At 42.4% G+C, this 26,801-nt stretch overlaps 1 protein-coding gene across 5 annotated transcripts in view; it reads right to left on the bottom strand.

The window, feature by feature from the left end:
* Positions 1–25,587, bottom strand: part of NUP214 (nucleoporin 214) — an 84,689-nt gene extending 59,102 nt beyond the window's left edge. For all 5 annotated transcript variants that reach the window (XM_035112652.2, XM_035112650.2, XM_035112653.2 and 2 more), the window contains exons 1-16: positions 25,208–25,587; positions 23,487–23,682; positions 20,324–20,475; positions 19,304–19,493; positions 18,764–18,834; positions 13,055–13,118; positions 11,598–11,701; positions 10,198–10,304; positions 9,965–10,031; positions 8,859–8,985; positions 8,057–8,218; positions 4,971–5,424; positions 3,811–3,983; positions 2,652–2,743; positions 1,977–2,066; positions 1,584–1,733 (exon numbers count right to left, since the gene is read on the bottom strand). In XM_035112652.2, coding sequence (XP_034968543.1) covers positions 1,584–1,733; positions 1,977–2,066; positions 2,652–2,743; positions 3,811–3,983; positions 4,971–5,424; positions 8,057–8,218; positions 8,859–8,985; positions 9,965–10,031; positions 10,198–10,304; positions 11,598–11,701; positions 13,055–13,118; positions 18,764–18,834; positions 19,304–19,493; positions 20,324–20,475; positions 23,487–23,682; positions 25,208–25,249 — 2,241 coding nt within the window. In that variant the 5' untranslated portion in view covers positions 25,250–25,587. The remainder of the gene's footprint in view (positions 1–1,583; positions 1,734–1,976; positions 2,067–2,651; positions 2,744–3,810; positions 3,984–4,970; positions 5,425–8,056; positions 8,219–8,858; positions 8,986–9,964; positions 10,032–10,197; positions 10,305–11,597; positions 11,702–13,054; positions 13,119–18,763; positions 18,835–19,303; positions 19,494–20,323; positions 20,476–23,486; positions 23,683–25,207) is intronic.
* Positions 25,588–26,801: the final 1,214 nt, after the last annotated feature.

Raw genomic sequence — 26,801 nt, 5'->3', positions numbered from 1 at the left:
GCCGTGTTGGTCTGACGTAGTCAGAAAAAAAAAATTCCTTCCAGCAGCACCTTAGAGACCAACTAAGTTTGTCATAGGTATGAGCTTTCGTGTGCATAATAATAATAATAATAATAATACTTTATTATTTATACCCCGCCCATCTGGCTGGGTTTCCTCAGCCACCCTGGGCGGCTTCCAACAGAAATATTAAAATACACTAATTTCTTAAAGATTAAAAGCTTCCCTAAACAGGGCTGAAGAAGTGTGCATGCACACGAAAGCTCACTACCTATGACAAACTTAGTTGGTCTCTAAGGTGCTACTGGAAGGATTTTTTTCTATTTTTTGCCCCATTATATATTACTGAAATGAAGAAAGCCTGGGGTAGAAGGTAACCAGGGTGGATTTGGGTAAGAAGGACTGATAGTGCTGTTCAGTTCTGGTACTCAACATTAAAGAAAACTAAGCCCAGGGATTTGTCCTTAAGTATGTGCCTTTTGCAACTGTTCTGTTTGAATATCAGGATTCTAGCAAAAGCAACAGCAGATCCTGGAAGCCTGCACTCCCCTGATCTAGAGGCTTCAGCTGTGGCAAACTGTCTAAAGAGATTCCCTTCCTGCAGGGGTTTGCTTGATGCTGTCTTTATTTTATTTTCAGTCCTAGCTCAAAACCAGACATTTTATTCCCACTGGAATTTTTAAGTGGCTTGCTGTGGGTTTTTGCTCTAAAGTCATTCTGAGAAGTTTGAACAAGAAGTGGCTAAAAATCATTCAATAAATATATATGATTTGCCAAAAGAATAAAACCCAAACAGACTTCAGACCATGGTTTCCAAGTCAGTCACGAATTATGGTTATCAGTTCAGACATGGTGCTAAGCTTCTTTAACCAGAAGATGGAACTATGCTGTACGCACATATCTGTCATCTCACTTTTGTCTCTAGCTCAGACAGGTTTGTGGGATGGTTCCCCCAAACCCAGCAAACCTATTTACCAGAGGCAACACAATGGAGAGAGTATGTCTCCTTCAGGAGCACCAAACCCCCTTTCAAACTTCCTCCTTAAGAGTGCAATCTGATGGGAATAGGATAAGTATGATAAATAAGGAAAATACATGTGGCGTGCAGCCAAGGGCAAAGTGGTCTATTAAGGCACAGCATATTGTTTCAGCAAATGAAAACATACACTCAATTACGAAACAATGGAGTGAACTAATTACTGTATTTAGTAAGCGGGACTTGAGGGGGGCAGGAATCAGAAGGCCATTTCAAACCACTGTGCTTTATGATACTGATTTGGCAACTGTTTCAGGCAAAGCTGAAAATAAAATATATACACCACACAATGAAGAATACAACACCCACCTTGAATTACCAGGGCTACCGAACATAGCAGACATGGTTAGGATTGCACAGAAAATGTCACAGTCTCAGTAATAGTAATACCACCATAATCGTCCCATGCAATCAACAGAATGAGAAGTTCTTCAATTTGTAAAAACCAGGACCTAACAAGTAACCCATTCCCAACCCCGAGATAATTGAGCATGAAGGAAAACTTGGTTCTCAACTGGAGACTACATCCTCCGCCAAATCATCTTACCTCCGTTGTCTCTTTGATCTCCAAAAGGAAAGTGTGAAGGTCATTTGACTCCATCCTCAACATAGCCTCCTCTTCCTCGGTGCCCACTTCGATGGCAGCTTTGGCTGTCCTGCCTTTCAGCTCTTCCATCTCCTTCTGGAAGTGTGCAATCTACAGGAACAAGTTTAGTAGTTCATGCATTGTTAAATGACGACACACCCAACCGTTGAGAGCTCAGATTGGGGAAGAACAGTACGGACAGCAAACATGTTGCCCACCAGATGTTGTTGGACTACAACTCCCATCATCCTCTGACCATTGATGAGAGTTGAAGTCCAACTTCATATGGAGTCCAGGTTCAAAGAAAGGTGACTACAGGGAGGAACAGTACATCATAGCTCCAGAAAGCCTCACCTCCTCCCTGATTCCTATGATGACAGGATCTGAATCCTTCCACTGGTGAGTCTGTTTCTCCACCCCAGCAGTGGGTGGTTGCTGCCGGCCCTGCAAGGCACAAATGCTTTATTATTGCTTGATGGGGAATCTTAGAACTAAAATGTCTGCTATGAGAGATAAAACAAGAAAACCTCTGAACATGTTAAAGGAAGAGAGGGAGGGGGGAGTGTGCGTGTTGAAAGCAAAACACAAGTAAATAAAATTTGTAATTTGCTTGTCTATAATGGTGGGTCTGACAATAACAGTACAAAAAATTAATACCAAGGACAAGGAAAATTAAACCTCCCCAAAATTAAAACCTGCCCCCCTAAAAACTCCTAAGCAACCCCCATCCCACTCCCAACAGTGTTTAGGCACCCTGAGCCACATATCCACCAGGAGTCACAGGTAAAAATGTTTTCCTTCCTAAATAACCACCTAATATGCACAGGAGCACACTCTTGGGGTTCACTCACGTAACTGAATGTCTCCCTTTCCCAAATCTGCTCAGAGACTCCTTCAATCTTCCAGAGAGAAGCTGTGTGAGATAGAAGCAGCTATGTTCACGCAGTAAGCTTTGTCGGATTTGATCCTTGTTTTTGAGATGGAACAATATGGTTCCTGTCAAGGACAGACAGGCCAGCTTCTAATTACCTGGGAAGGGCTCACTTTTGAAGCAGCTGAGGAAATCTTGGCCGTTTTCTGGAGCATGGAAGCTGGAGGAGCGCTCTGAGAGGGACGTGCCACTAAAGAGTCCAAAAAGAAACAAAATGACTCACAGATCCATGAATTTCAAAGATTACAGGATTTGGTAAGTGTGGCTATCTGCTTTCAGGAAAATTAAAACAAAATAAAACAATTCTTTCCAGTAGCACCTTGGAGACCAACTAACTTAGTTGGTCTCTAAGGTGCTACAGGAAAATTAAGTTTATATGTTTTTATGTAGTTTCCATATTGCTGTTTTTAAGGTTGCGTTTTAGTTTTAATGGCATGCTGTTTGTTTTTTTAAGACTGAACGCTGCTTAGGATATTTTTGAAATATTAAGCAGTAGATCAGAGCTCTCCAAACTATGTGTCATGGCACGTTAGTGTGTCAGCTGCATTGTGTAGGTGTTTCGTGCAAATGCTCCCCACACTTCTCCCAGGGCTGGAAAAGGGTTAGTTTAACCTCCAGTTTGCTAGTAAAAAAATGAATTACTGTGTTGTGAAATGATGCATGTCTACAAAGTGTGTCACCAACATGAAAAGTTTGAAAAGCTCTGCAGTAGATAAACACTTTAAATTAAACTGAATAAAAAAGTCCCCCCCCCCAAAAAAGAAGCACAAGATTCTGTAAGTGCCAATCTCCAATGCTTGATGCAACAGCAGGCAGAAATTAGCAAGAAATAGCAGAGCACCGTGGCAAAAAGAACTAACCACTGTGGGATGTTGAAATGCCAAACTTCCATTTTTGTACAAAGTTTATAGTCCTCAATCCGTTTCTCATATGTAAAGCAGTCACAACTACATACAGTGGTACCTCTGGTTGCGAACGGGATCCATTCCGGAGCCCCGTTCGCAACATGAGCAGTACACAACCCACGTCTGCGCTTCTGCACACACACGGGTCTCAATTCAGCGCTTCTGCGCATGACGTCATTTGACGCTTCTGCGCATGCGCGAACCGCCGAACCTGGAAGTAACCTGTTGTGTTACTTCCGGGTTCGGTGTGTTCGTAACCCGTGTTCTACACAACCCGCAGCATTCGTATCCAGAGGTATGACTGTATGAGTTTTTATCAGCGGGAAAAGGGGGAAAGGGAGAGGGGATGTACCTGCTGAAGAGACTGGGGTGGAAGCCTTGATCGGCACTGCAGGAGGGGTGCCCAGCACAGCAGACTGGCCCAGAGGCCCAGCAGGTACAGGCTTTGCAGCAGGTGAGAAGGAGAAAATACTGGAGCTTTGGCCACTGTTGGCAGCTAGTGTAGAAGATTCTGCAGCAGTGAACCTGGGGAGGGAGGGAAGAACAGAAGAATTCATGCTTTTGGGACTAGGAAGCTTCATGGCATGGGCCCTTTGTAGGTGACTGTTACCCTTAGCTGCATGCAGAGTGCCCTTGGTCACACCCTGTGCCCTCAGCACTCTGCAAGAGCAGCGGAAAACCTCTGTCCCACAAATATATTGAAAAATAGCTGCACTATATATTTAAAGCAGTACCAATAGTCAGGGCTTCTCCAAAAGAACCCAGGGAGCTGTTGCTCGTTAAGCCCGCTGAGATAGGTTAAGGTAAAGGGTAAAGGGACCCCTGACCATTTGGTGCAGTCGTGACCAACTCTGGGGTTGCGGCGCTCATCTCGCGTTATTGGCCGAGGGAGCTGGTGTACAGCTTCCAGGTCATGTGGCCAGCATGACCAAGCCGCTTCTGGCGAACCAGAGCAGCACACGGAAACGCCATTTACCTTCCCGCTGTAGCGGTCCCTATTTATCTACTTGCACTTTGACGTGCTTTCAAACTGCTAGGTTGGCAGGAGCAGGGACCGAGCAACGGGAGCTCACCCCGTCACGGGGATTTGAACCGCCGACCTTCTGATCAGCAAGCCCTAGGCTCTGTGGTTTAACCCACAGTGCCACCCGCAGATAGGTTAGGAGACCCCTATTCCCTCTCACAGAGATATAATTTCCAGAGTGGCTTAACAGTCAATCCTTCTTCCCAGGAGTTCTGGGTCTCCTAACAGCTCTCATCCCCCTGAACAAACAGTTCCTAAGATTCCTTGGAGGGAGGACCTGTTTAAAACAGTACTGCTTTAAATGTACAATGCAGATGGGGCTCCTGGTGCAGAACCTGTGATGCCCCTCTGGGTATTGGACTCCGACTCCCATCAACCCCAGCCAGCATGTTCCCCACCAACTTTAAACCAATGTGTTTAACATGTTCAAGAACTGCTTCAAAACGCCCACACATACATTGGCTAAAAAGACTCAAAGGGAGACTTACTTTTCAGTGAGGTTAGTTTTGACGGAGGAAGATGGTGCGGCAAAACCCTGCTTTAGCCCAACAGGACTCGCGAAGGGAGGGGCCCCGGCTGAGCTGTCCGTGCCTGCTTTATAACTCACGGAACCAAAAGAGAAGGAGGGAGGAGAAGCTGTAATGGGGCCGGACAGCAGAGATGGAGTTGGAGGCACTTTGGAGGTGCTGGTGGCCGGAGAGAAGGGGAACCCGACTGCTCCGCTCAGGTTGGAAGCAAGGGGAGGCTTGGGGGTCTCCGACACGCCAGGATACTGCGGCGGGGCATCAGTGGCAGATCTGGTGGATTTCAGAGTGAAGGACGTGAAAGACAAAGCGGCTGCCCCTTTGCTGGAAACTGAAGATGTGGCTGGGACAACGGCCAAGGAAGCTTCGACTTTTGGAGGAGCAGCAGAAGCGGAAGCGGATGATGGGGGAGTGCTTCCTGGAAGAGATGGGAGAGGTTTTGTTAAAAGTTACTACCGGTATGTATCATTAGGGCCGTTCCACATCAAATCAACACCAAAAAAACACAAGGGTTTCACCACCATCCGTCTTGGATTTTGATGAAACTTGGGATACACCATTCCCTTATGGTTGCAAAATTGAAAATAATGCATAATTTTAAATTATTTTAATCTTTTTTCTTGTTAGGTCTTATTTCCTTACATCAGCATTTAAAGTTTCTGGCCATTTTTTTTAGACTGATTTCACAATATAGCCTATGTTCATAGTTTTAAATACCCCAAAACTGAAAAAGAAGCCTGCACATTTGAAACTCCCCCTGTAATAACCAATATTATTTTAGATTTTAAGATGAACAACTTTATTTCATTAATTTTTTTATTACAGCTATGCATTGCAAAAAGTTGTACCCAGTAGCCATTTCCCCCATGATGTCCAAAAAACGTAAAATTTTGTTACAAGACATAAAAGACCATTAAATTTTATTCTTTGTTGAGAGAGAGCATGTCTTTGCAATAATTTTCACCATCAAAAACTTTTGATTCCATTGTGCCCACATGCTGAAAATTTAGGTTTTCTAAACATACGTTTTTTTCACCCAAAAAACTACATTTATACATTTTTTAAAGGCATTTATAAAATCTTTTGAGTGCTGGTGCATTTTTCCCTGAAATCCTCATCCTCTTATTGAGCTCTGTGTAAAATTTCAAAGAGATCTGATCATTGGTTATGGAGAAAAAAAATAAAATGTACACAAGGCTGAGGATCTCGAGAGGGACAGAAACACAGATTTCATGAAACTTTGAAGTGCTATAAAATCAAAAACGAATTTGACTTCATCTTGCTTGCTTGGACTGGCAGCTGCTGTCTATGGTCTCTGGGCTTGGAAGAAAGATGTGGGGTGATCCTGATAACACACTGAGGCCGAGAGAGGTTCACTGCAAAAGGGAGAAGACTCTCAATTGCCACATAGCTTTGTGTTGTGGAGAGGCTTTTCCACACAATTGAGATGTACCTCAGAAGAACTTGGACTTACCTCCACAGCTCAGCATGCCATCATAGGAGATTCTCCTTCCCCCATTTAGCCCCACAGGGGAGGCCCAGAGTCAGCCCACATTTTAATTCTCTATCAAGACCAGACAAGATTTGTGTACATGCACAGATACATGCTTAGAATACTGATATTAGCTCTGCCGTTTAAGGATATGGCAGGCTAGACATGCGAAGTAATTTAATAAAAATGCACAATAGATCTTTTCAGACTCACAGATCGGACCTCCAAGATCCCTGCCTAAAGGACCAGCCCTTAAATCAATACTACAATTTCCCAGGTCAGCCGGATTTTAATTGAGCTGGGAATTGACAGCACAAGGCCTGCTACAATCCCCCATTGATTTTTGGCAAGGATCATGTCAGTCTGAATCAAACATCCTGCCGACAAGCAAGCCAAGTGGAGCTGGAAAGAAAAGCCTTTGCCAAAACTAAGGTGTTCCGTATTGAACAGGAAATGCAATTACACAGATGAAAAGTGAACAGGGCTTTGCAGTGAACCTTCATCTCTGGCCAAAACAGATAATACACAAATAGTTCTCTTCGCCCTTTGAGTTCAATATTTACTACCAATATACTGACCATATATTGGCAGCTCAGTGGGAAAGAACCTGTGTTGCAAGCAGAAAGTCCCAGGTTCAATCCCTGAAATCTCCAGTAGCTCTCCAGGGTTCAGGCAGGAGACATTCCCAGCCATACCTGGAGATGCCAGGGATCACACCTGAGACCTTCTGCATGCAAAGCAAGTTTCTCTACCACTGAACTACACTGCTTCCCCCCCACACCTATTAGGAAGATTCCTTATTTCATGTCAGATTGTTGGTCCAGCTGACTGAGTGTTGTCTGCACTGACAGGCAGCAGCTCCCCAGGTTTCCAGACCAGGGTCTCTCCCAGCCCCATCTGGAGATGCCAAGGACTGAACACAGGACTCCTTGCATCCAAAGCAAGGAGGTCCAACCAATCATATACGCAAAGTGGGAGAGTCTGGTAGCCTCTGCACTGCATGCAGAAAGACCCAGCTTCAACACCCATCTTCTCTAGGTGGGACGGAGAGAGGCCCTTGCCTGAAACCTGGGGAGATGCTGCCAGTCAGTGTAGATAATACTGATGGTCCAAACTGGCATGAGGTCTGTTTCATACTCTCCTATGGAACGCTGTGAAGTGTTTCCAAGACTGCAGCCTTACAGAGCAATCCTAACCACATACACAAAGATCTATTAAGGTGCTGATGAGCAAAATGCTGATGAGCAAAACCGAAAGATTGAAAAGGGAGGGTAAGAGGCACAGGTACGTCTTTTTGATCTCAAGTTGTGCATGTTGCTTGCCACGCCCTCCTTATCACTCTACACCAGCCTTCTCTGGCACGGTGCCACCCATACGTTGTTGAATTCTGACTCTCATTATTCCTGGCCACTGACTGCTGGGAGTTCATTCAGTAACACCTAGAGGGCACCAGGCTTCTCCAATTGCATTCAAGGTGTTTTGGGATAAGGGTTCTACAACCTTGGATATCCGGGTGCTGCTGGATAAAAACACCCCCCAAAAGCAAGCAAGCACCTACCGGCTGATTTTGCTCCTCTGTCTCCTTCTGGAGAGAGAGGCTCCGGCACCACAATCAGAGACCTCACACCAGGGTTTTGATTGACCATGTAAAAGGGGCAGAGGACTCCATCAGTTGACAGCAGCAGCAGGACCGGTGCTGGGTCCATGGTTTTATCCTCACCTGCAAAAATGCCACACAAACACCATGACCAGACGTGTTCAGCAGTACCTTCACTTAGTAAGCAGCCCTCAAAACAAGTCTGGGAAACGACCAGGAAGCTACGTCAGAATGGCAAGGGTTTAAAACTTTACAAGGGAAACTAAGTGCCCAAGATGACTTCTCTTGAATAATGCAAAATGTATTACGACTCTATTCCATGCATTTCTAGTCCACTTGTTGTTGTTTTTTTACTTATACAGTACACATTCCAGCCAGGCAAAAATAGTGTCAGCTGGGGAGAGTCCCATGGGCCAGATAAAGAGGCCTGGAGGGTCACAATTGGCCCTGAGGTCGCAGGTCTGCCCACCCTGTATAGCCTCAAGAATCACAGTTAGAAGGTGGGAAAATAGCACTTTCAGGTATATTAATAGCATCTTCTCTGGGACCAGCACTAAAGCTCCCTCTACAGGAGGCGTGAAGAAGCTTTAGCCCTCCAGATGTTGCCGAACTACAACTCTCAGCATCCCTGGCCATGCTTTGTTGGGGCTGATGGGAGACATGGTTCAGCAACATCTGGAGGGCAAAAGGTTCCCCACACCTGCTATAGAGAGCACTGCAGTTTGCTTTATGCTTAACCCAAGAGCAACATTCAAATACTTACTAATGGTTATGGGCATGTTGCTGGTGTAATCAATGGCCACACCTACAGGCAAAGTGTCATCGCTCTTATCGGTGACCGGAAGTTCTGCTCGGCTGGAGTCTTCCAGAACCCACAGCTCCCAGTTGTTCTGTAAGAAGGGTTAGTTTAATTAGCACTAGCAATCAGGATCTTGGTCTATCTAGCACAGTATTGTCTACACTGAATAAACAGCAACTCCCTACGGTTTCAAGCAGGGAGCCTCTCCCAACGCTACCTGGAGATGCTGGGAACTGAACCTGGGGCCTTATGCTTGCTAACGAGATGCTCTGCTATTGAGCTATGGCTGCTCCCAATTGGCTCTGTGCTTTGGCAACCTCTGGAATCGTTCCTGCCAGGGAGGTCAACTTGTAGTAATAAGGACTTTTTTCCACTTTAAAAAATCACAGTGGTACGTGCAGTGGAGAGGAAAATTACTATTATTCCTTGGTTCATTTATAAAGATTTTTATGTACAACCAACTCATATAAGGTATCAAGGCAGTATAGAGCAATTGTACAAGTACAAGCGAAACATTATGAAATAAACATTTAAACGACTGGATAATCAAAAATGTTGTGGCAGTTGCATGGGCCTGTTGGCACAAAAAGGTCTTCAAGAGATGCCTTAAAGTCAAAAGGGTATATGTGGTCCACCATTATTGGAGGGGGTGGGGAGGGGTTCACGGTCGACAAAAGCAAGAGCCTGAGTAATGTAACTGTTAGCAGGTTGGTCTTGGGACGTGGGAGCCCAGGGTTCAAATCGATCAAGTTCACTGGGCCGGTCCCTGCCTCTCAGCCTAAACTACCTCACAGGGTTGTAGTGGGGATTAAATGAAGGGGAGAACCATGCACGTCACCTTGAGCTCATTGGGAGGAAAAAAGGTGGGGTATAAGTGCAATAAATAAATAATATTAAATGATAATAAATAGAATATTCTGTCCCAGTAAGTGCATCGGTTTCAAGGTGACATGAGACTTTGCTATTTCTTGCTGCAGCTGACTAATAATAACTACCCCTATGGAACTGTCACTGGGACCTCTGGTCTTCTTATAAGAGGCACTTGCTGGGGAAATAGGAAGTGGGATTACCTTGTCTCCTTGCCTTGCGAGGATGCTGACCTCTGTGGAAGCAGCAGATGCTGCAAGGACCAGATCCCTTGAGGAATGAAACAACAACCATAATTCCATAACCCACTTCAAGCAGCATAAACACCTTGCCCTGTTTAGTTTCAAATAACAATCTTTAAAAAAAACCAGACCTTTGCTCACCTAATTAATATTAAAAGGGAACTATTCGATATTGTGTGAGCTCCATTACTCACCATTCTTCAACGTAGTTAAGGAAGTAGTGATGTAGCCTCTCAGAACAGCTGCCATAACAGGGCTCCATAAAATTCACAAACAGCTCAGGCCGCTTGTCCTCCTTTTTCTGAATGGGGAGACAGAATGGGAAATTGTGTGTAAAATGAGAGGTGCAACATATGAGAAAAAGCACCTTAGGGGAGGGACAGCTCACAAATGACCCTGCAGTTGCTGGACTGTTTTAAAATGTTTGCATCATTTATGACATACCTAAATGTTTTATGGTTGCAACTGTTTCATAATTACAAGGAGGAGGCCATCATGATAGCCTGCTCTCAGATTTTGTGGCTTCCGTCCTAGAGAAGCTAAACTGGCTCTTTCCTTGCTGTTCTCCCCTGGCATGTGAAGGCTGCCTTGTTCCCATGCACTTTTGGGAACTGACTGCTTTTAAGGAAAGTGAATTGAATAGTGCTTTGCTTTTTTTTGCTATCAGTATTTTCATAATTTGTGTTTATATAGTTTTAATTCTATTACTGTTTAATTCTTTTTAAACTATTATCTTCTGTATGTTTTTAGCTTTCTGTATTTTATCTGTGTTGCTTTAATTTCTGAAATCCGCCTTGAGTCACAGTGTAGGGAAAAAGCCAGATATAAGGAATGCATTATTATATAAAACATACTGCCATCATTCCTGAACAAAGGCCATGCTGGCTGGGGCTGATGGAAGTTGGAATCCCTACAATGTGTGGAAGCTCAAGGGTCCCACACCTCTGGCCAAAAGTATGATGAAATGTTTCAATAACCACAAAAAGATATGCACTCTGTTTTGCCTGGCTGGGATGCATCCTGGAATTCTGGTAATGCCTCTTGATTGTCTGAATGAGGACAGTAAGGACTATTATGAGTGTCCGTAGAAACTAGCCTACTATTCGGAGGCAAAATGTACATCCATTGTTCTGCTCACTTTTGCCTGCAACCCTGCTGCTCACCACTGGCATGTGGTCCCCGGAGGGCTGCTTGGGATGGAATGTGGCCCTCAGGCAGAAAGAAAATTCCAAACACCCAAGTTAAACCTGTGCATCTAAAAGGTAAGCATCTAGCACATGTTTGTATGGTGACTTGGCAAGCAAAACTGACACTCGCAGCAGAAGTGTGGAGGCTGCTGTGGTCGGCGAATGCTTCAATTTCCATGCAAGGTTTGACTAAATGGTTTCTATGAAGTGAGATTCTACATCTCGGGTCACTACTTTTTTTTTTTATCATTCCGAAGTAAGAGCCTAAAATGGAGGAAGACACAGCAGCACAAACCAGGGACAAAGACCTAGCAAAATCGTGAGAACGACAGTAGCCAGCACAGACTTAGAAAGCAAACACAAGAGAAATAGAAGTTGCTTCCCCAGCGCTCCCTCTCTTCACGTACAGGAAGCACAGCCATCACCACTTCCGGTGGAGTTTCCAAGATGCCATCCGCAGCAGCATATACGATAGTGAAGACGTAAGTGCTGACCCACAACACGTCCAAGACTGTAAAACAGAAATGTGGGTAAACTTGGGTTGTCGGGGGGTTTTTTTGCTTTTGTTTTTCTCAAGAGCCACTCATTATTATTATTATTACTTACACAGGAACATAGGGTTGTATGCAAGCTTGGTCCTACTCAGAGTAGGCCCATTGAAATAAATGAACCTGTGTAGAAGTCAGTTGGATACATCCCACTAGAAGCTGCTTTATGTCAAGTCCGATCACTGGTCCATATAGCTCAGTATTGTCTGGGAGTGACTTTCCAGGATTTCCAGCCCCACCTGGAGATATTTGGGACCTACTGCATGCAAAGCAAATGCCCTTCCACTGAATTATTCTCCTTTTCCCACACGTTAGGAAGCTTCCCAACATCATGTCAGATCATTGATCCAGCTAACTGAGTGCTGCCTACAATAATTGCCAGCAGCACTCCAGGGTTTCAGTCTCTCCCAACCCCACCTGGAGATGAACATGGGATTTCTGGAGTCAAAAGCATATGTCCATCCAATGAGCTATATGCGAAGAGGGATATCTTGGTGGTACAGCACCTGCTTTGCATGCAGAAAGTCCCAGGTTGAATCCCCAGCATTTCCAGGTATGGCTGGGAGGCACCCCAGCCTGAAATCCCAGACAGCAGCTGCCCGTTAGAGTAAGCAATACTAAACTTTATGGATTAACAGTCTGACTTGGTATGATGCAGCTGGTTAGTTCCTTTATATGTTCCTTAACAACATGTACTGCGTGAAGGCAGAAGGATCTAGGACACTGGGAACCATCCCTACAGAGGGCTGCATCCAACAAAGTTCTACTCAGAGTAAACAGACACACTGAAGTAAATCTGCCTAATTTAGTCATCTCCATCAATTTCAAAGGGGCTGCTGTGAGCACAACAGTTTTGTTGCTGTATTTATCTTAGGGAACAAGGCGTATAAAGAACTTCAAGTTTCAATTACAAATATACGAATTAAAAATTTAACCTAACAGATGTGATAATATGCCCAAGGACTGCACTTTTTTCAAAAGAAAGGAAGGCATTATCAAATCTTTGCACTATATGTAACTGTGCTGCATTAACAACCCTGACAACTAAATTACAGGAGATTAAATATTAATCCATACCGTAAATGGGATTGGTATAAAATACTACTCAGTATTTTGAGCAAAAGACCTGCCAGATTTATTTTTAAACACAGGAGATTCAACTAGTCAAAAAACAAGCATCTCACATTCCACAATATGCCTGGATTTCATGGATGGGCAAATTCTAGGCATATAAGTGAAACACTGTGATTACACGATCCATCTGTATTACTGTAATACCAACCGGTCAAAATGCCAAATTTAAGGAAACACAGTACCTTTGACGGGATTATCTGAATCATAGAATGGAGGACAGGGGATAGTTTTCTTCTCCTGCAGGTTCTGAAAAAGTAGAACAAGAGTGATCAGAATACCCTAAGTTTAATGATATGGGTTGTTGTTGTTTTAAAGTATTCTATCTACAATGCAATACTTCATATCGCACATGCAATAATACAGCACAAACACTCTGAGTTTATACAAGCACTTTCAAAAGAATGTCCAAAGCGTTTCATCTGAATCTGCCACGGTTCAGTGATCTGATGCCATGGTACATTTCACTCAGTACTGTCTGCTCTGTGGATGATGAAGCCCTCCAGATGTTCTTGGACTACAGCTCCCAGTATCCCCTGACCATTGGCCATGCTAGATGGAGCTGATGTAAGATGGAATACAACAGGGGTCAGCAAACATCTTCAGCAAGGGGCTGGTCCACTGTCCCTCAGACCTTGTAGGGGGCCGGACTATATTTTTTTGGTGGGGGGAATGAACAAATTCCTATACCCCCACAAATAGCCCAGAGATGCATTTTAAATAAAAGGACACATTCTACTCATGTAAAAACACCAGGCAGGCCTCACAAATAACCCAGAGGTGCATTTTAAATAAAAGGACACATTCTACTCATGTAAAAACACGTTGATTCCCGGAACATCCGTGGCCAGATTTAGAAGGCAATTGGGCCGGATCCGGCCCCTGGGCCTTCGTTTGCCCACCCATGGAATACAACAACAGCTGGAGGGCTATGAGTTCCTGATTCCTTATCTGCTCTCAATGGGAGCAATGCACCAAGATTTCAGGCACAGGCATTTTGTAGCCGAAGATCTAAGGAGAGATTGTTGGTAGTCAAACGTGGGCACTCTTTTGCAACAAAGCCATGTGCCTCCTGCTTAATTATGGGCATGGCCCCCAATTCAACTATATCAGAGATGAACATCATCATGAGAGAGGTGTTTCCAGCAACCCCATCCTTTGCTCTTGGAAGCCTTATAAGCTGCTGCTACAGGAGAGGGACAGTAAGCAACATCATAGGAGTGGTGTTTCTAGGACTAAGGCGAAACTATGAAGCTTCCTTGTTGTTTTTGCTACTGCATGCTGCATGGTGCTTAAGTAATCTTGTTATATTTATAGTACTAAAATGTGGGTTTTTGGTATGATATATTTTTGTTTTGCTGTGTTATTATGAAGTTTTTTTGTAGTGTTTGTTCAAAATGCATTCCTGTTTCTTTGTTGTAAGCTGCTTTGAGCATGTTTTTTTTGTAGAAGAGCGGCAAACAAATAAAATGAAAGAAAATTAATTAATCTTAGGCCCAGGGACCAAATAAAGTCCTCCAAGCCTCTATTTTGTCCTCAGGGTTCACCCCAAGCCACACCCCTTACTAGCCCTTTCCCCCTTTGTGTTTTTGCCTGGCTAGAAAATATGACAGGTACACAGCCATGCATTCATAGCACATGGCTTATAGCTAAGAATCCTTAGAACCGTAGTTTATCCCAACAGAGCCACAGTTCCCATTATTCCATGGGGAAGGGGGGGGGAGAAATCATGTGTTTTAAATGCATGGTGCATATGCAGCCTTGTGCTCCTAACTTCTTGATTGCCTGGATGGTGAATAGAAGGGAGTGTGCAGGCATGAAAAAACTAGCTTACTATACTAAAGCAAAATTCTCTTTTTTTTTTTTTTTTAAGTTTATTGAAAGTAAATTACAGATACAATGCAAAAGAATACTTCATACAATTAAAACGAAACTACAAAACAATATCAATAAAAAATGATCAATTTTACGGTTTCTTGTCTCATTTTCCTACTACCTTTACTGTGATTCCTAATTTCTAACATAAGGTAAGCAAATAATACATCCTTTTTTTCTTACTCCCCCCACCAAACCATGATTTCTACAATATAACATATTCAACTTTAAGTCATTAAATCATATTAATACCCCTGACTTCCGGTCGCTTATTGCCGTGCGACTCATTTAGTTATTCTATGTACCGTCTTTTCTCTTCAAAATTCTGTTAATTCTTTTGTACACACTTATACTGATCATACCCAATTAACTGAATCATTTTTCTATACCAATCAATTCAGGGCAGCCATAAAGATTTCGTCATTGTTATAATATTCTTGTAAATATTTCCTAAATTTTCCCCATTTTTCCAGAAATTTTTGTTTCGAATTTCCCCTTAGCTTATCTGTTAATTGAGCCATATCAAGAAATTCTAGTAGCTTCGTTCTCCATTCTCCAATGGATGGAATTTTGTCCCCTTTCCAGTTGGCTGCTATCAGCAGTCGCCCTGCCGCAGTGGCATATAGGAAGATCTCTCTACACTTCAGTGGGATGTCTTTCGCTAATATTCCAAGAAGGAATGCTTCGGGTTTTTTAACAAAATTGATTCTCAAGATTTTTTTCATTTCCTCATAAACTTTGTTCCAAAATTCTTTAATCTTAGAGCAACCCCACCACATATGTATCAAGTCTCCTCTTACAACCCCACATTTCCAACAATTGTCTGATGCCTTTTGATACATTTTAGATAGTTTAGCTGGTGTGAGGTACCACCGGTACATCATTTTATACATATTTTCCTTGATTGCAAATGACGCCGTAAACTTCATATTGTGATTCCACAGGGTCTCCCAATCCTTCATCATTATTGTGTGGCCCAAATCCTGGGCCCACCTGATCATTACATGTTTCACTGCTTCTTCTTGAACTTCCCATTCTAAGAGTAGGTGGTACATTTTAGAGATAATTTTACTGTTGTTGTTCAACAAATCTCTTTCTATTATGGATGGTTCTTTATTAAATCCCTTCTTTTTGTCGTCCTTAAAGACTTCTCTTAATTGATGATAATCTAACCAACTAACTAACTCGCCTTTAATTTCCTCATATCGCTTCATTTCAAACTCTTCCTCATTCCAGCTCAGCAGTGTTCGATAAGTTACCCATTTTTCCTTGGTATTTTTTTTCCTTACGGCTTTAGCCTCGACCGGTGATAGCCAGAGTGGGGTTTTGGGCTCTAATAAGTTTTTATATTTCTCCCACACCTTATATAGGGCACCTCTTAATATGTGGTTGGAGAATCCTCTGTGGGCTTTGACTTTATCATAATAAAGATAGGCGTGCCATCCGAATCTTAAATCAAATCCTTCTAGATCTAATAGATTTGGTCTCTGAAGCACAAGCCATTCTTTTAACCACATTAGACAAGTTGCTTCATAATATAATTTCAAATCGGGGAGTCCAAAACCTCCCCTTTCTTTGGTGTCAATAAGCAACTTGTGTTTGATTCTCGGCCTTGTGCCTTGCCAAATAAATTTAGAGATTTCTTTTTGCCAGTCCATTAAACACCCGGTGTTGCGGATTATGGGAATATTTTGAAAAAGAAACATAAGCTTTGGCAGTACACTCATTTTGATTGCCGAAATTCTCCCCAAGAAAGATAATTTGAATTTGCTCCAGGTCACCAAATTTCTTTTAATCTCTTCCCATGTTTTCTTATAATTGTCCTGATATAAATTTATATTTTTTGGGGTTACCCAAATTCCTAAATACTTAATTTTTGAGAAAAAATTTAACTGGGTTATTCTCTCAATCTCTGATTTTTCTTCAGTTGATAAATTCTTGGCCAGCATTTTGGTTTTTGCCCTATTTAATTTGAATCCCGCCACCATTCCAAATTCATTTATAATTTCTAAGAGTTTAATTATACTTTCTTTTGGGTTTTCCGTTGTAATCATTAAATCGTCGGCAAAGGCCCTTAATTTATACGTTCTGCTACCGAGTGTGATTCCTTTTATCTCCTTTTCACTTCTAATTTTATTATTCAATATTTCCATTACCATAATAAAGATTAACGGAGACAGGGGACACCCCTGTCTGGTTCCCTTATTTATTTCACACTCTTCTGTAATATTATTATTCAGTAATATTCTTGCCCTTTGCCTGGAATAAATCGCTTGGATTCCCTTACAAAACGAATTCCCGAAATCCATTTTTTCCAAGGTGGCTTTCATAAATTTCCATGAAATTTGGTCGAACGCTTTTTCCGCGTCGACCGCAATTAGGGCTCCTGGCTTGTCTATACGCATGTCTAAATACTCAATTATATTTATAATATTCCTGATGTTACTCTGCATTTGTCTTTTTGGAAGAAATCCTGTTTGATCCTCATGTATAACTGTTACCAATATATTTTTTAGTCTGTCTGCTAAAATAGCAGCAAACAATTTATAATCGTTATTCAATAACGCTATGGGTCTGTAATTCGATGGTAATGTTAAATCTGGTGGGGGGAATGAACAAATTCCTATACCCCCACAAATAGCCCAGAGATGCATTTTAAATAAAAGGACACATTCTACTCATGTAAAAACACCAGGCAGGCCTCACAAATAACCCAGAGGTGCATTTTAAATAAAAGGACACATTCTACTCATGTAAAAACACGTTGATTCCCGGAACATCCGTGGCCAGATTTAGAAGGCAATTGGGCCGGATCCGGCCCCTGGGCCTTCGTTTGCCCACCCATGGAATACAACAACAGCTGGAGGGCTATGAGTTCCTGATTCCTTATCTGCTCTCAATGGGAGCAATGCACCAAGATTTCAGGCACAGGCATTTTGTAGCCGAAGATCTAAGGAGAGATTGTTGGTAGTCAAACGTGGGCACTCTTTTGCAACAAAGCCATGTGCCTCCTGCTTAATTATGGGCATGGCCCCCAATTCAACTATATCAGAGATGAACATCATCATGAGAGAGGTGTTTCCAGCAACCCCATCCTTTGCTCTTGGAAGCCTTATAAGCTGCTGCTACAGGAGAGGGACAGTAAGCAACATCATAGGAGTGGTGTTTCTAGGACTAAGGCGAAACTATGAAGCTTCCTTGTTGTTTTTGCTACTGCATGCTGCATGGTGCTTAAGTAATCTTGTTATATTTATAGTACTAAAATGTGGGTTTTTGGTATGATATATTTTTGTTTTGCTGTGTTATTATGAAGTTTTTTTGTAGTGTTTGTTCAAAATGCATTCCTGTTTCTTTGTTGTAAGCTGCTTTGAGCATGTTTTTTTTGTAGAAGAGCGGCAAACAAATAAAATGAAAGAAAATTAATTAATCTTAGGCCCAGGGACCAAATAAAGTCCTCCAAGCCTCTATTTTGTCCTCAGGGTTCACCCCAAGCCACACCCCTTACTAGCCCTTTCCCCCTTTGTGTTTTTGCCTGGCTAGAAAATATGACAGGTACACAGCCATGCATTCATAGCACATGGCTTATAGCTAAGAATCCTTAGAACCGTAGTTTATCCCAACAGAGCCACAGTTCCCATTATTCCATGGGGAAGGGGGGGGGAGAAATCATGTGTTTTAAATGCATGGTGCATATGCAGCCTTGTGCTCCTAACTTCTTGATTGCCTGGATGGTGAATAGAAGGGAGTGTGCAGGCATGAAAAAACTAGCTTACTATACTAAAGCAAAATTCTCAGTCTACCTGGCGGTGCCGGTGACTGAACCTGGGGCCTACTGCATGAGAAATGGATGCTCAAGTTCTAGACTACAGCCCTTCCCAGGCACGTACTTCTGCTACCCTTATGCTTAAGACTCCATCTTCTGAACTATGAATTGGGAAAACAAAACAGGAAAGAACCAAGAGAGAGAGAAGCAGGAGGAGGCAGAGCATTACAGGCCAAATAGAAAAAAACAGACTTACTGGCAGATACTGGACCACTGTGCCATTCTGCTTGCCTACAGCCAGTTGCTTTCCTTTAGGACTCCAACACACTAAAGGGGGGGGGAATCAAGCAGGCATCATTAAGCAGTAGCAAAGGAAATAGCAAACAACAAAACCAGCCAGTGCAATTTGGCAAATGGCTTAAACTGCCCTCACAAGTGTTATTCAAACACGACAATCTCAAATGTCCACTCAACGTGAAGGTTCAGCCAACGATGGTCTCGGGAGAGCATACCCTAGAGCAGGAGAGGAGAAGTGTTGGCCCTCTAGATGCTTCTGAACAGCAGCTCCCATCAGCCTAGCAAGCACAGCCAATGGCTAGGGGTGGGTGGTAGTTGGGAGTTCAGCAACATTGGGAGAGCCAAAGGTTCCTTATGAGATACCCTTGTTTGCAATTGCCCATTTGGTGCATTCAGGCTTACTTTGAGCTGTACACCTAAAATCTATGTAAACCAGAACTCCAATTCAGCAGATTTATAATAGGGATTTCTCCATCAATCTAAAAGTCATGTTACCAACCTGATGTAACAGCCACTGAAGCGGGGAGAGTTGCATAGATCTTCACGGAATCTGCCACCTGCAGGACAGAGACGCTTCCATCAGACAGACAGACGGCCAGCATGGAGGCATTCAATGGGTTCCATTTCAGGTCATTGACCATCGCCTCAGCCATCTTCTGATAGGCAAAGGGGCGTTTTTGCTGCTTAGCCTATTAAGAAGGAAATGGACATTTGTTAGACTGTATCTATATGAGCAAAGACACCCGCCTTCAGTAGAGTCAAACCACTGGCCCACCAAGCTCAGCATACCATACTCTCCAAGACCTGAAGGAAAGACATGTTTTTACTAGCCTCAACTCCTATCAGTGGTAGAGTTCAGGCGTAATGATGAGCTGCAGATTACTGCAGGATTTCAGGACCTTTTTATACAGAGGGCCACATTCAATTATGGACAACCTTCCAGGGGGCACATATCAGTAGTGGGCAAGGCTTGAGGCAAAACCGCACAGAGTAATGGATATATAATGGGCTACATTCCAGCCATGCAAAAGTCAGAGCCTTTTACATGTGCTGCCCCCCCCCATATCTTCAGCCATGCAAGCAAGAGTTATTACCACAGTTCATGGACAACTTCCAGCCAGGCAAAAGCACTCAAGGAGAATGCAGAGCAAGGCTGGTGAGGAGTGTGGTGTGGAGAGTTTTGAGGGTCAGATAGAGAGGATACGAGTGCATAGCGAACCTCAGCCTCACACACTTCACCCCCCCCCCCTACCAGCACAGCCACAAGGAAGAGATTAGAATTTTCTGCTCCCTTTTTGATTAACAGCAGTTTACTATCACACATGAATACTACACTGTGGTAGTATTCCTCCCAATTTTTAATCAACCATGGTTTAGCATTACATCTGAATCCTAAAGTGCGTTATGCTTCATTAGGGCTTGCTGAAGCTCTCCAGTTTCAAAACTCATAGCAAAGCACACCCTGGAGTGAGGGTTGGGTCCCCCCCCCCCAAGTTTGCTTTTAAACCATGCAACTTACCTGATTCACAAAGGTGCGAACATCAAAAAAGCCAATGAAGGACCCAACTTCACTGGAGGCCATGCAGACAGAGAGTGTGAGGTTATCACAGCTGAGTGCCAAGTGATGCACACAGAACTTGGTGGGAACGAACAGACTCTGGACATTCTCAACTAAAAATAAAATAAAATGAAGAGGAGCACCAGGGAAGAAAAAATAAAATAAATTATTTAAAAGGTAGTTGGAGGCCTGAATTAATCCAATATTGCCCTATTCGTCTATTAAGATCAGCTGGGGATGCCCTGCTTGTTATTTCAACCAGCTGGACAGTAGACCTGGGTAATATCTGTTTTTCAACATCGCAATATACCGATATATCACGATGTCTGAAATAAGAAGAAAGGAGTGAATAAGGTGGGAAGGAAGAAGCAGCCACGTGTTGACTCCTGGATATGGACTTCAAACTGGTTTTGGATGATACATTGCCCAGCCCTAGTGTTCTAATCTGGAGGGAGGGATGAGGCAGCCCACTTGCTTGGGTGAAGATGCAGGCAGGCAGGCAAGCACCTTCTCAAGTTCCCTCTGCCAAGGCTGGCAGCTGGGCTGCAGAGGGAGGAATTGGGCGAACATCTCACTGTGGGCGAACATCAGACGGACTTGCAAGTGTCACCCGAGAGTGAAATGTGCAGTACTAGTGGCAGTCAAGGAGTGAGCAAGGGATTCGTGATATATTTGAATGCAGACTTCCAGATGTTTAGCTGTCCCTTACCCACTATGCTACATGAGCCTAAATAGGTAAAAAAAAAAAATCCCAGCCCTATAATTTGCAAATTTGCCACCCCAAAGCTTATGATGGGTATTCAAAGAAGAACAAGTGAGTTTATCCTTAATGCTAAAAAAAAACCCAGAGTAATGAGGGGGGGCATATAAATTAAAAGCATATGCAGATAATCTTGTAATAACAGTGGAGGACCCTAAGAACTCTCTGCCAAAAGTCCTAGAAAAAATACAGAACTTTGGGTAGGTGGCAGGTTTTAAGTTGAATAAAAATAAGACAAAGCTGATAGTGTACCAGAAAAGGGGAAGAAAGCATTACAGCAAAATATAGAAATATAGATTCATTAAAAAGTTAAATATTTAGGAATTTGGTTGACAACCAAAAATATTAACATCATTAAGGATAATTATGAAAAAAAATGGAATGAAATAAAAAGGAATCTAGAAGTATGGGGGGAAATGAATTTATCACTGTTAGGAAGAATTGCAGTGAATGTATTGAATCAAGAATCAAGATGAATGTATTGCCAAAAATGTTATTTTTATTCCAGTCAGTACTGATTATAAGTAATGCAGCATGCTTCAAGAAATGACAAATGGATATTACAAAATTCATCTGGAAAGGGAAAAACCAAGAATAAAACATAAATTACTTACAGACAGTAAAGATAGAGGAGGTTTTTCCCTTCCAGATCTTAAATTATATTACGAAGCTTTCTGTATTGGTTGGATCCGGGACTGGATCAAACTGGAAAATACAGATGTGTTAGATCTTGAAGGTCATGACAACAGATTTGGATGGCATGCGTACTTGTGGTATGAGAAAGGGAAAGTTCATAAAGCCGTCCATAATCACATAATTAGGAGATCACTTTTAAAAGTCTGTGAAAGGTACAAAGATTTATTAGAACAGAAGACTCCATGGTGGTTGTCTCCAATGGAAGCAACATCGATTAAAAAATAAATAGGAGAGAAAAATGGCTTACATATAGATCTATTAATAGAAACAGAAGGGAAATTAAAAATGAAAGAATTTGAAGAGATCAGAGAATATGTTAATGACTGGTTACAATATTTTCAAGTAAATGAGGTCTTCAAAGAAGATAAAAAGAAAGGATTTAGTTATACTTTATCTTGATTTCAAGGAGAAATTGTAGAGGATAATACCAAACTATTGAAGAAGATGTATAATTTATTATTAGAATGGAAAACCAAAGATGAAGAGGTTAAATGTGTAATGATTAAATGGGCACAAGATGTAGGATATAACTTACAAATGAAAGACTGGGAAAAATTATGGAAAGTTGATTTAAAATTCACTGCATGTACTACTTTGAAAGAGAATAATATGAAAATGATGTACCGATGGTATTTAACTCCTGTCAAACTGGCAAAAATGTATAAAACAAGTGCTAATAAGTGCTGGAAGTGTAAAGAGAAAGAAGGTACGCTTTACCGCATATGGTGGAATTGTAAAGTAATTAAAAGTTATTGGGAAATGATATATAATGAACTGAAGGAGATGTTTAAAATAGCCTTTGTTAAAAAACCAGAAGCTTTTCTGTTGGGTATAATAGGACAGGAACTACCAAAAGAGCGGAATAAGTTGTTTATGTATGCTACAACGGCGGCTCGGATTCCAACAAAATAATAATGGCAAGTCAACCTAATGAAATATGCAGAAATGGTGAAACTAATGGAAAGAATCAGAGACGATGATAATGAAGAATATAGAAAAGATTGGGAACCTTTTATGTTGTATTTACAGAAGTACTATAAAGATATGGACTCGCTAGCAGGGTTTGATTAAATACTTACAAGTAAGAAAATAAGATCAAAGGTTAAGTAAGGACAACATGGAATGAAATTGACTGTAAGATGTAATCATGAAGGAAAAGTTGGTATAAAACTGATAAGAAAATAAGAGTATTAAGGTATAAGATTATAAAAATAAGATAATAATTAAGCAGAAGTAGTAAATATTTAAAGAACCAGAAGGGGAAGTTGAGGGAAGTCACGGGGAGGGGGGTTTCTTTTTCTTATATATGACAAATGTTATATTGTGTTGTTTGTTTGAATATAAAATTGTAAAAATCCAAAGAAAAGAAAAAAAGGGGGAGGAGAAAGTGGAGGTTAGGGCAACCAAGTTAATGAATGAAGCAACAGTTGAATGCAGACTTCCAGATGTTTAGCTCAGTCCCTAACCCACTATGCTACATGAGCCCAAAAAGGTAAAAAAAAAAAATCCCAGCCCTATAATTTGCAAAGGAGACTTGCCACCCCAAAGCTTATGATGGGTATTCAAAGCAGAACAAGAGAGTTTATCCTTAATGCTAAAAAACACAGCTCTATAGATAAAAATTAAGGATGGCTGCGGTTGAGGTTGGGCGAAAAGAAAAAAACTTACCTATTTTATTAGGAGAATCCCCCACTGGAATCTGCATTAGAAGGTTTTTTGTCTGGAAGATCTGCAGTCCAGCTGCACAGCCAGCAAACAGTAATCCGTATTTGTTGGATACAGCAAGAAGACTGGAACGCTCTTTGGGGAGTTCATCAGGAGCATCAAAGATCCGTATTTTCTTCAATGCTCTGAACTTAAAATCCTGTGGCAAATTCATAGATTAAAAAATCTGTGCAGGCTAAATCTAAATGCATCAGTTTATTCAAATACGCCACAGAACTCAACCAAAACCTTGATTATTTAATTACACAAATGATTCTCAGATTTGTTTGCTCCCCACTCCTCAGTGACCCAGCTACTAAAAGGAGATTGGAAGCATCTACTTCCACTATGAATCTAACTGGAGCTCTTTGTTACATCTAAAGTTTGAGAAACTGTGGTTAGTTCAAGCCAGCTAGGGATCATAAATTATGATTTGAACATAGCTTAAATTAACAGCCTCCCCCCCCCCAAGTTTGAACACAACAGGAAACTCTGATTAGTTTAAAGGCGGAAGTGTCCTCTCTCCTTCTTACATCACAGTGAAGAAAGAGGGAAGGGGAGTGCATTTGAGTCCCAGTGTCAATTCATAGTTTAGCATCATGTCTGAAAAGATAACACAGTCTACTGAATGGTTCCATGGTTTTGCTCATGCACCTGATTTAGCAATACTGTACTTAGAAAATACCTACCCCTTTAGTTTGTGATGATAAATGGTTCAAAACGGTTCTAGATTTCTCTGTTTTATATTGACTGTTTCAGTGCTACTTTTTAAAGCTGTATTCTGTGGTTAAAGTTTCCTTACCACAGGCTGTGTTTTGTCAAAACAGCATCAGATAATAGCTAAAGATGAAGGGCTTTCCCCACTGCTGCAGTTAGAACATAAATGGAGGCCGCTAGCCTCTTACCATGCCAACTAAAAGCAACAACAGGCTAGTAACTTTTGGAAGCTCTTTTACAAGGCTGTAGGCTGTCTTAGCTGTAGCTCCAATCTATAGAACAGAAGAAATATACTGGGGTGGGTGAAAACTGAATCAACACCTGAACAAATTTCTATGGTCTTATTTACAAGGCTGCAATAATGAAACACTTATAGCTGTCTTGTAAACAGACCCACAAAACTTACTAGCCTGCCATGCAGGAGAGGGACTTTGGCTGGTCCACCCCTTCACCTACATGCCATTTCTGGTCATCTGCAGCAATGGCAGGGAGCCCCGGTTGGCCGTGCAGGTATTGCTGGGCTCCCACTCCCAGCAGCCCTCAAAATGCAATGCCAGAGATGGTAGCAGTTGCAGTCCCACAAGACACCTGTCTGGACGACCACATAAGTTCTCCATTAGTATCTGAACCGCTGAAGACATTTTCTTTTTTTATTCTGCGCATTGCTATTATTATTGAAAATATAAAAAAAAATATTTAAAAAACTTTACCCATTTCTGGATAGCGCTTAAAACGCATGGCTGGTTTACATAACGTGCTCTGAATTTCCTGACACAGACACACAATTTCAACTGAAACAGACTAAAATTACCTACACTTTCTAAGCATTGTGAACTTTTACAACATCCCTGTAAGGTGGGTCACTTATTTTAACGCAAGTACTGCCGGCAAAAACACAACAGGGTAAAATACAATATTAACATAACAGGTGCAATTGGAGGAAATGTTGCCCCCCCCCTCCGTCTCACCTTCATCTCCCTCTCGGGGATTACATCCATGTCGTCCCCCATGACACAGCCTCGAACGAAGACTTACAACGAAGCCAACTGGTGCGCAGGAGGACTTCGCGCGCCCAACCTCAAATTACATTCCCAGCCTCTTCTAAACCAGGATGGGAAGGGGAGAGGAAACATCCGCTTCCGGGGAACATATGAAGCCCATAACGGGCACTTCCGGCGACGCTCTAGGCGTGCACCCGCCGTCTTGGTTCCTTTGCTCGAAGCCTCTATGTCAAGAACAGAGCGGGTGGGAAATTAGGTGCAGGGCGAACGCGAGTCTTTACGCCCATTGTCATGTTTTGGGAAGGCGCCCGGCCTGTGAGAGCTGGAGCTAAGGCGCTAATAGCCTGGTCGGAAAGTGATGCAGTTCTCTTACTTCATTTCCGGTGACGTATTAGGCCTGGTTTCAAATCTTCTCTTATTACAGTAACCATAGAGAAAGAAATTAGGTATCTGACCATAAGATTATAGACTCACACAGTACAGACAGGACTTCTGAGGCTCTTTAGAAGTCAGCTTCATATCTAAGGCGGAATAAAGAGCTGCGTCTAGAAAGCTACCGGTATGAAACTACGATTTGGTCGTTGTTGTTATAGCGCCATTTAATGCGTATTCCAAGGTCCCTGCCTTGAGGCACTTACAACATTTTCTGTGAAGATTGTGTTCACCTCTCCACCCCTGCAAATCGTAGCAGAAAATACAGCAATTCCTACTCCTTCCAATATCACATTCGCGCTATATACTTAAAGCACATGACTCCTCCCCTAAAAAGTCCCGGGAACTGTTGTTTTCACACATACCCCCAGAGCTACAGTTCCCAGCACCCTTAACAAACTGTGTTGTTGTTGTTTTTTCAAAAATAGAAGAAGTTGAGGCTCCACTCTTTTGTGCACTTATGTGGAAATGAAGCTTCATTGAATGGAATGGGACACCTGAATAAAGATGGAATGAGGTGCTGTAGACATTTATAAGGATACACCAAAGGAGCAGGAGACTTCTGGAACAGAAGAAACTGCCTTACCCAGATTCGGACCTTTGGTTCATCTAGCTTAGTATTGCCTACATTGACTGGCAGCAGCTCTCTGAGGTTTCAGAAAGAGAATTGCATACCCTCCAACATCCAGGTGATGCAAATTGGGACATGACCCGCCCCACCAATGCCTCTCCACCCCATCCACCACAGGTACATTCAGTGTCTCCCATTTCCCAACAAACACATCAATGGAGGCCCCTCTCCTTCAGGCCCCCTCTCCCTCAGTTCCCTCCCTCTCTTGGGATTCACTACTCCCCCCCCCCACTGCACTGACTGACCCTCGTACACCTTTCTCCCCCACCCCCATCACCACTTCATTGTTGTTGTTGTTTGCCTCAACAGTGTTATAAGAATTCTAAGGTCTCAAATATTGAATAAATGTTCATAAATGTACAAGGCAAACACACACATAAGTATATAAACCACGTGTCTGAAATAGGCTATCCAGAAAATGCCATCAGTAAGGCATTACTGTATCATGTATCCTGGCAAACAAGAGAGAAGCAATACACTCAGATTTCTGCTAGAGAC

This window comes from Zootoca vivipara, chromosome Z (assembly GCF_963506605.1).
Source record: "Zootoca vivipara chromosome Z, rZooViv1.1, whole genome shotgun sequence".
NCBI lineage: Eukaryota > Metazoa > Chordata > Lepidosauria > Squamata > Lacertidae > Zootoca > Zootoca vivipara.
This window is presented reverse-complemented; position numbering and strand designations above follow the sequence as displayed.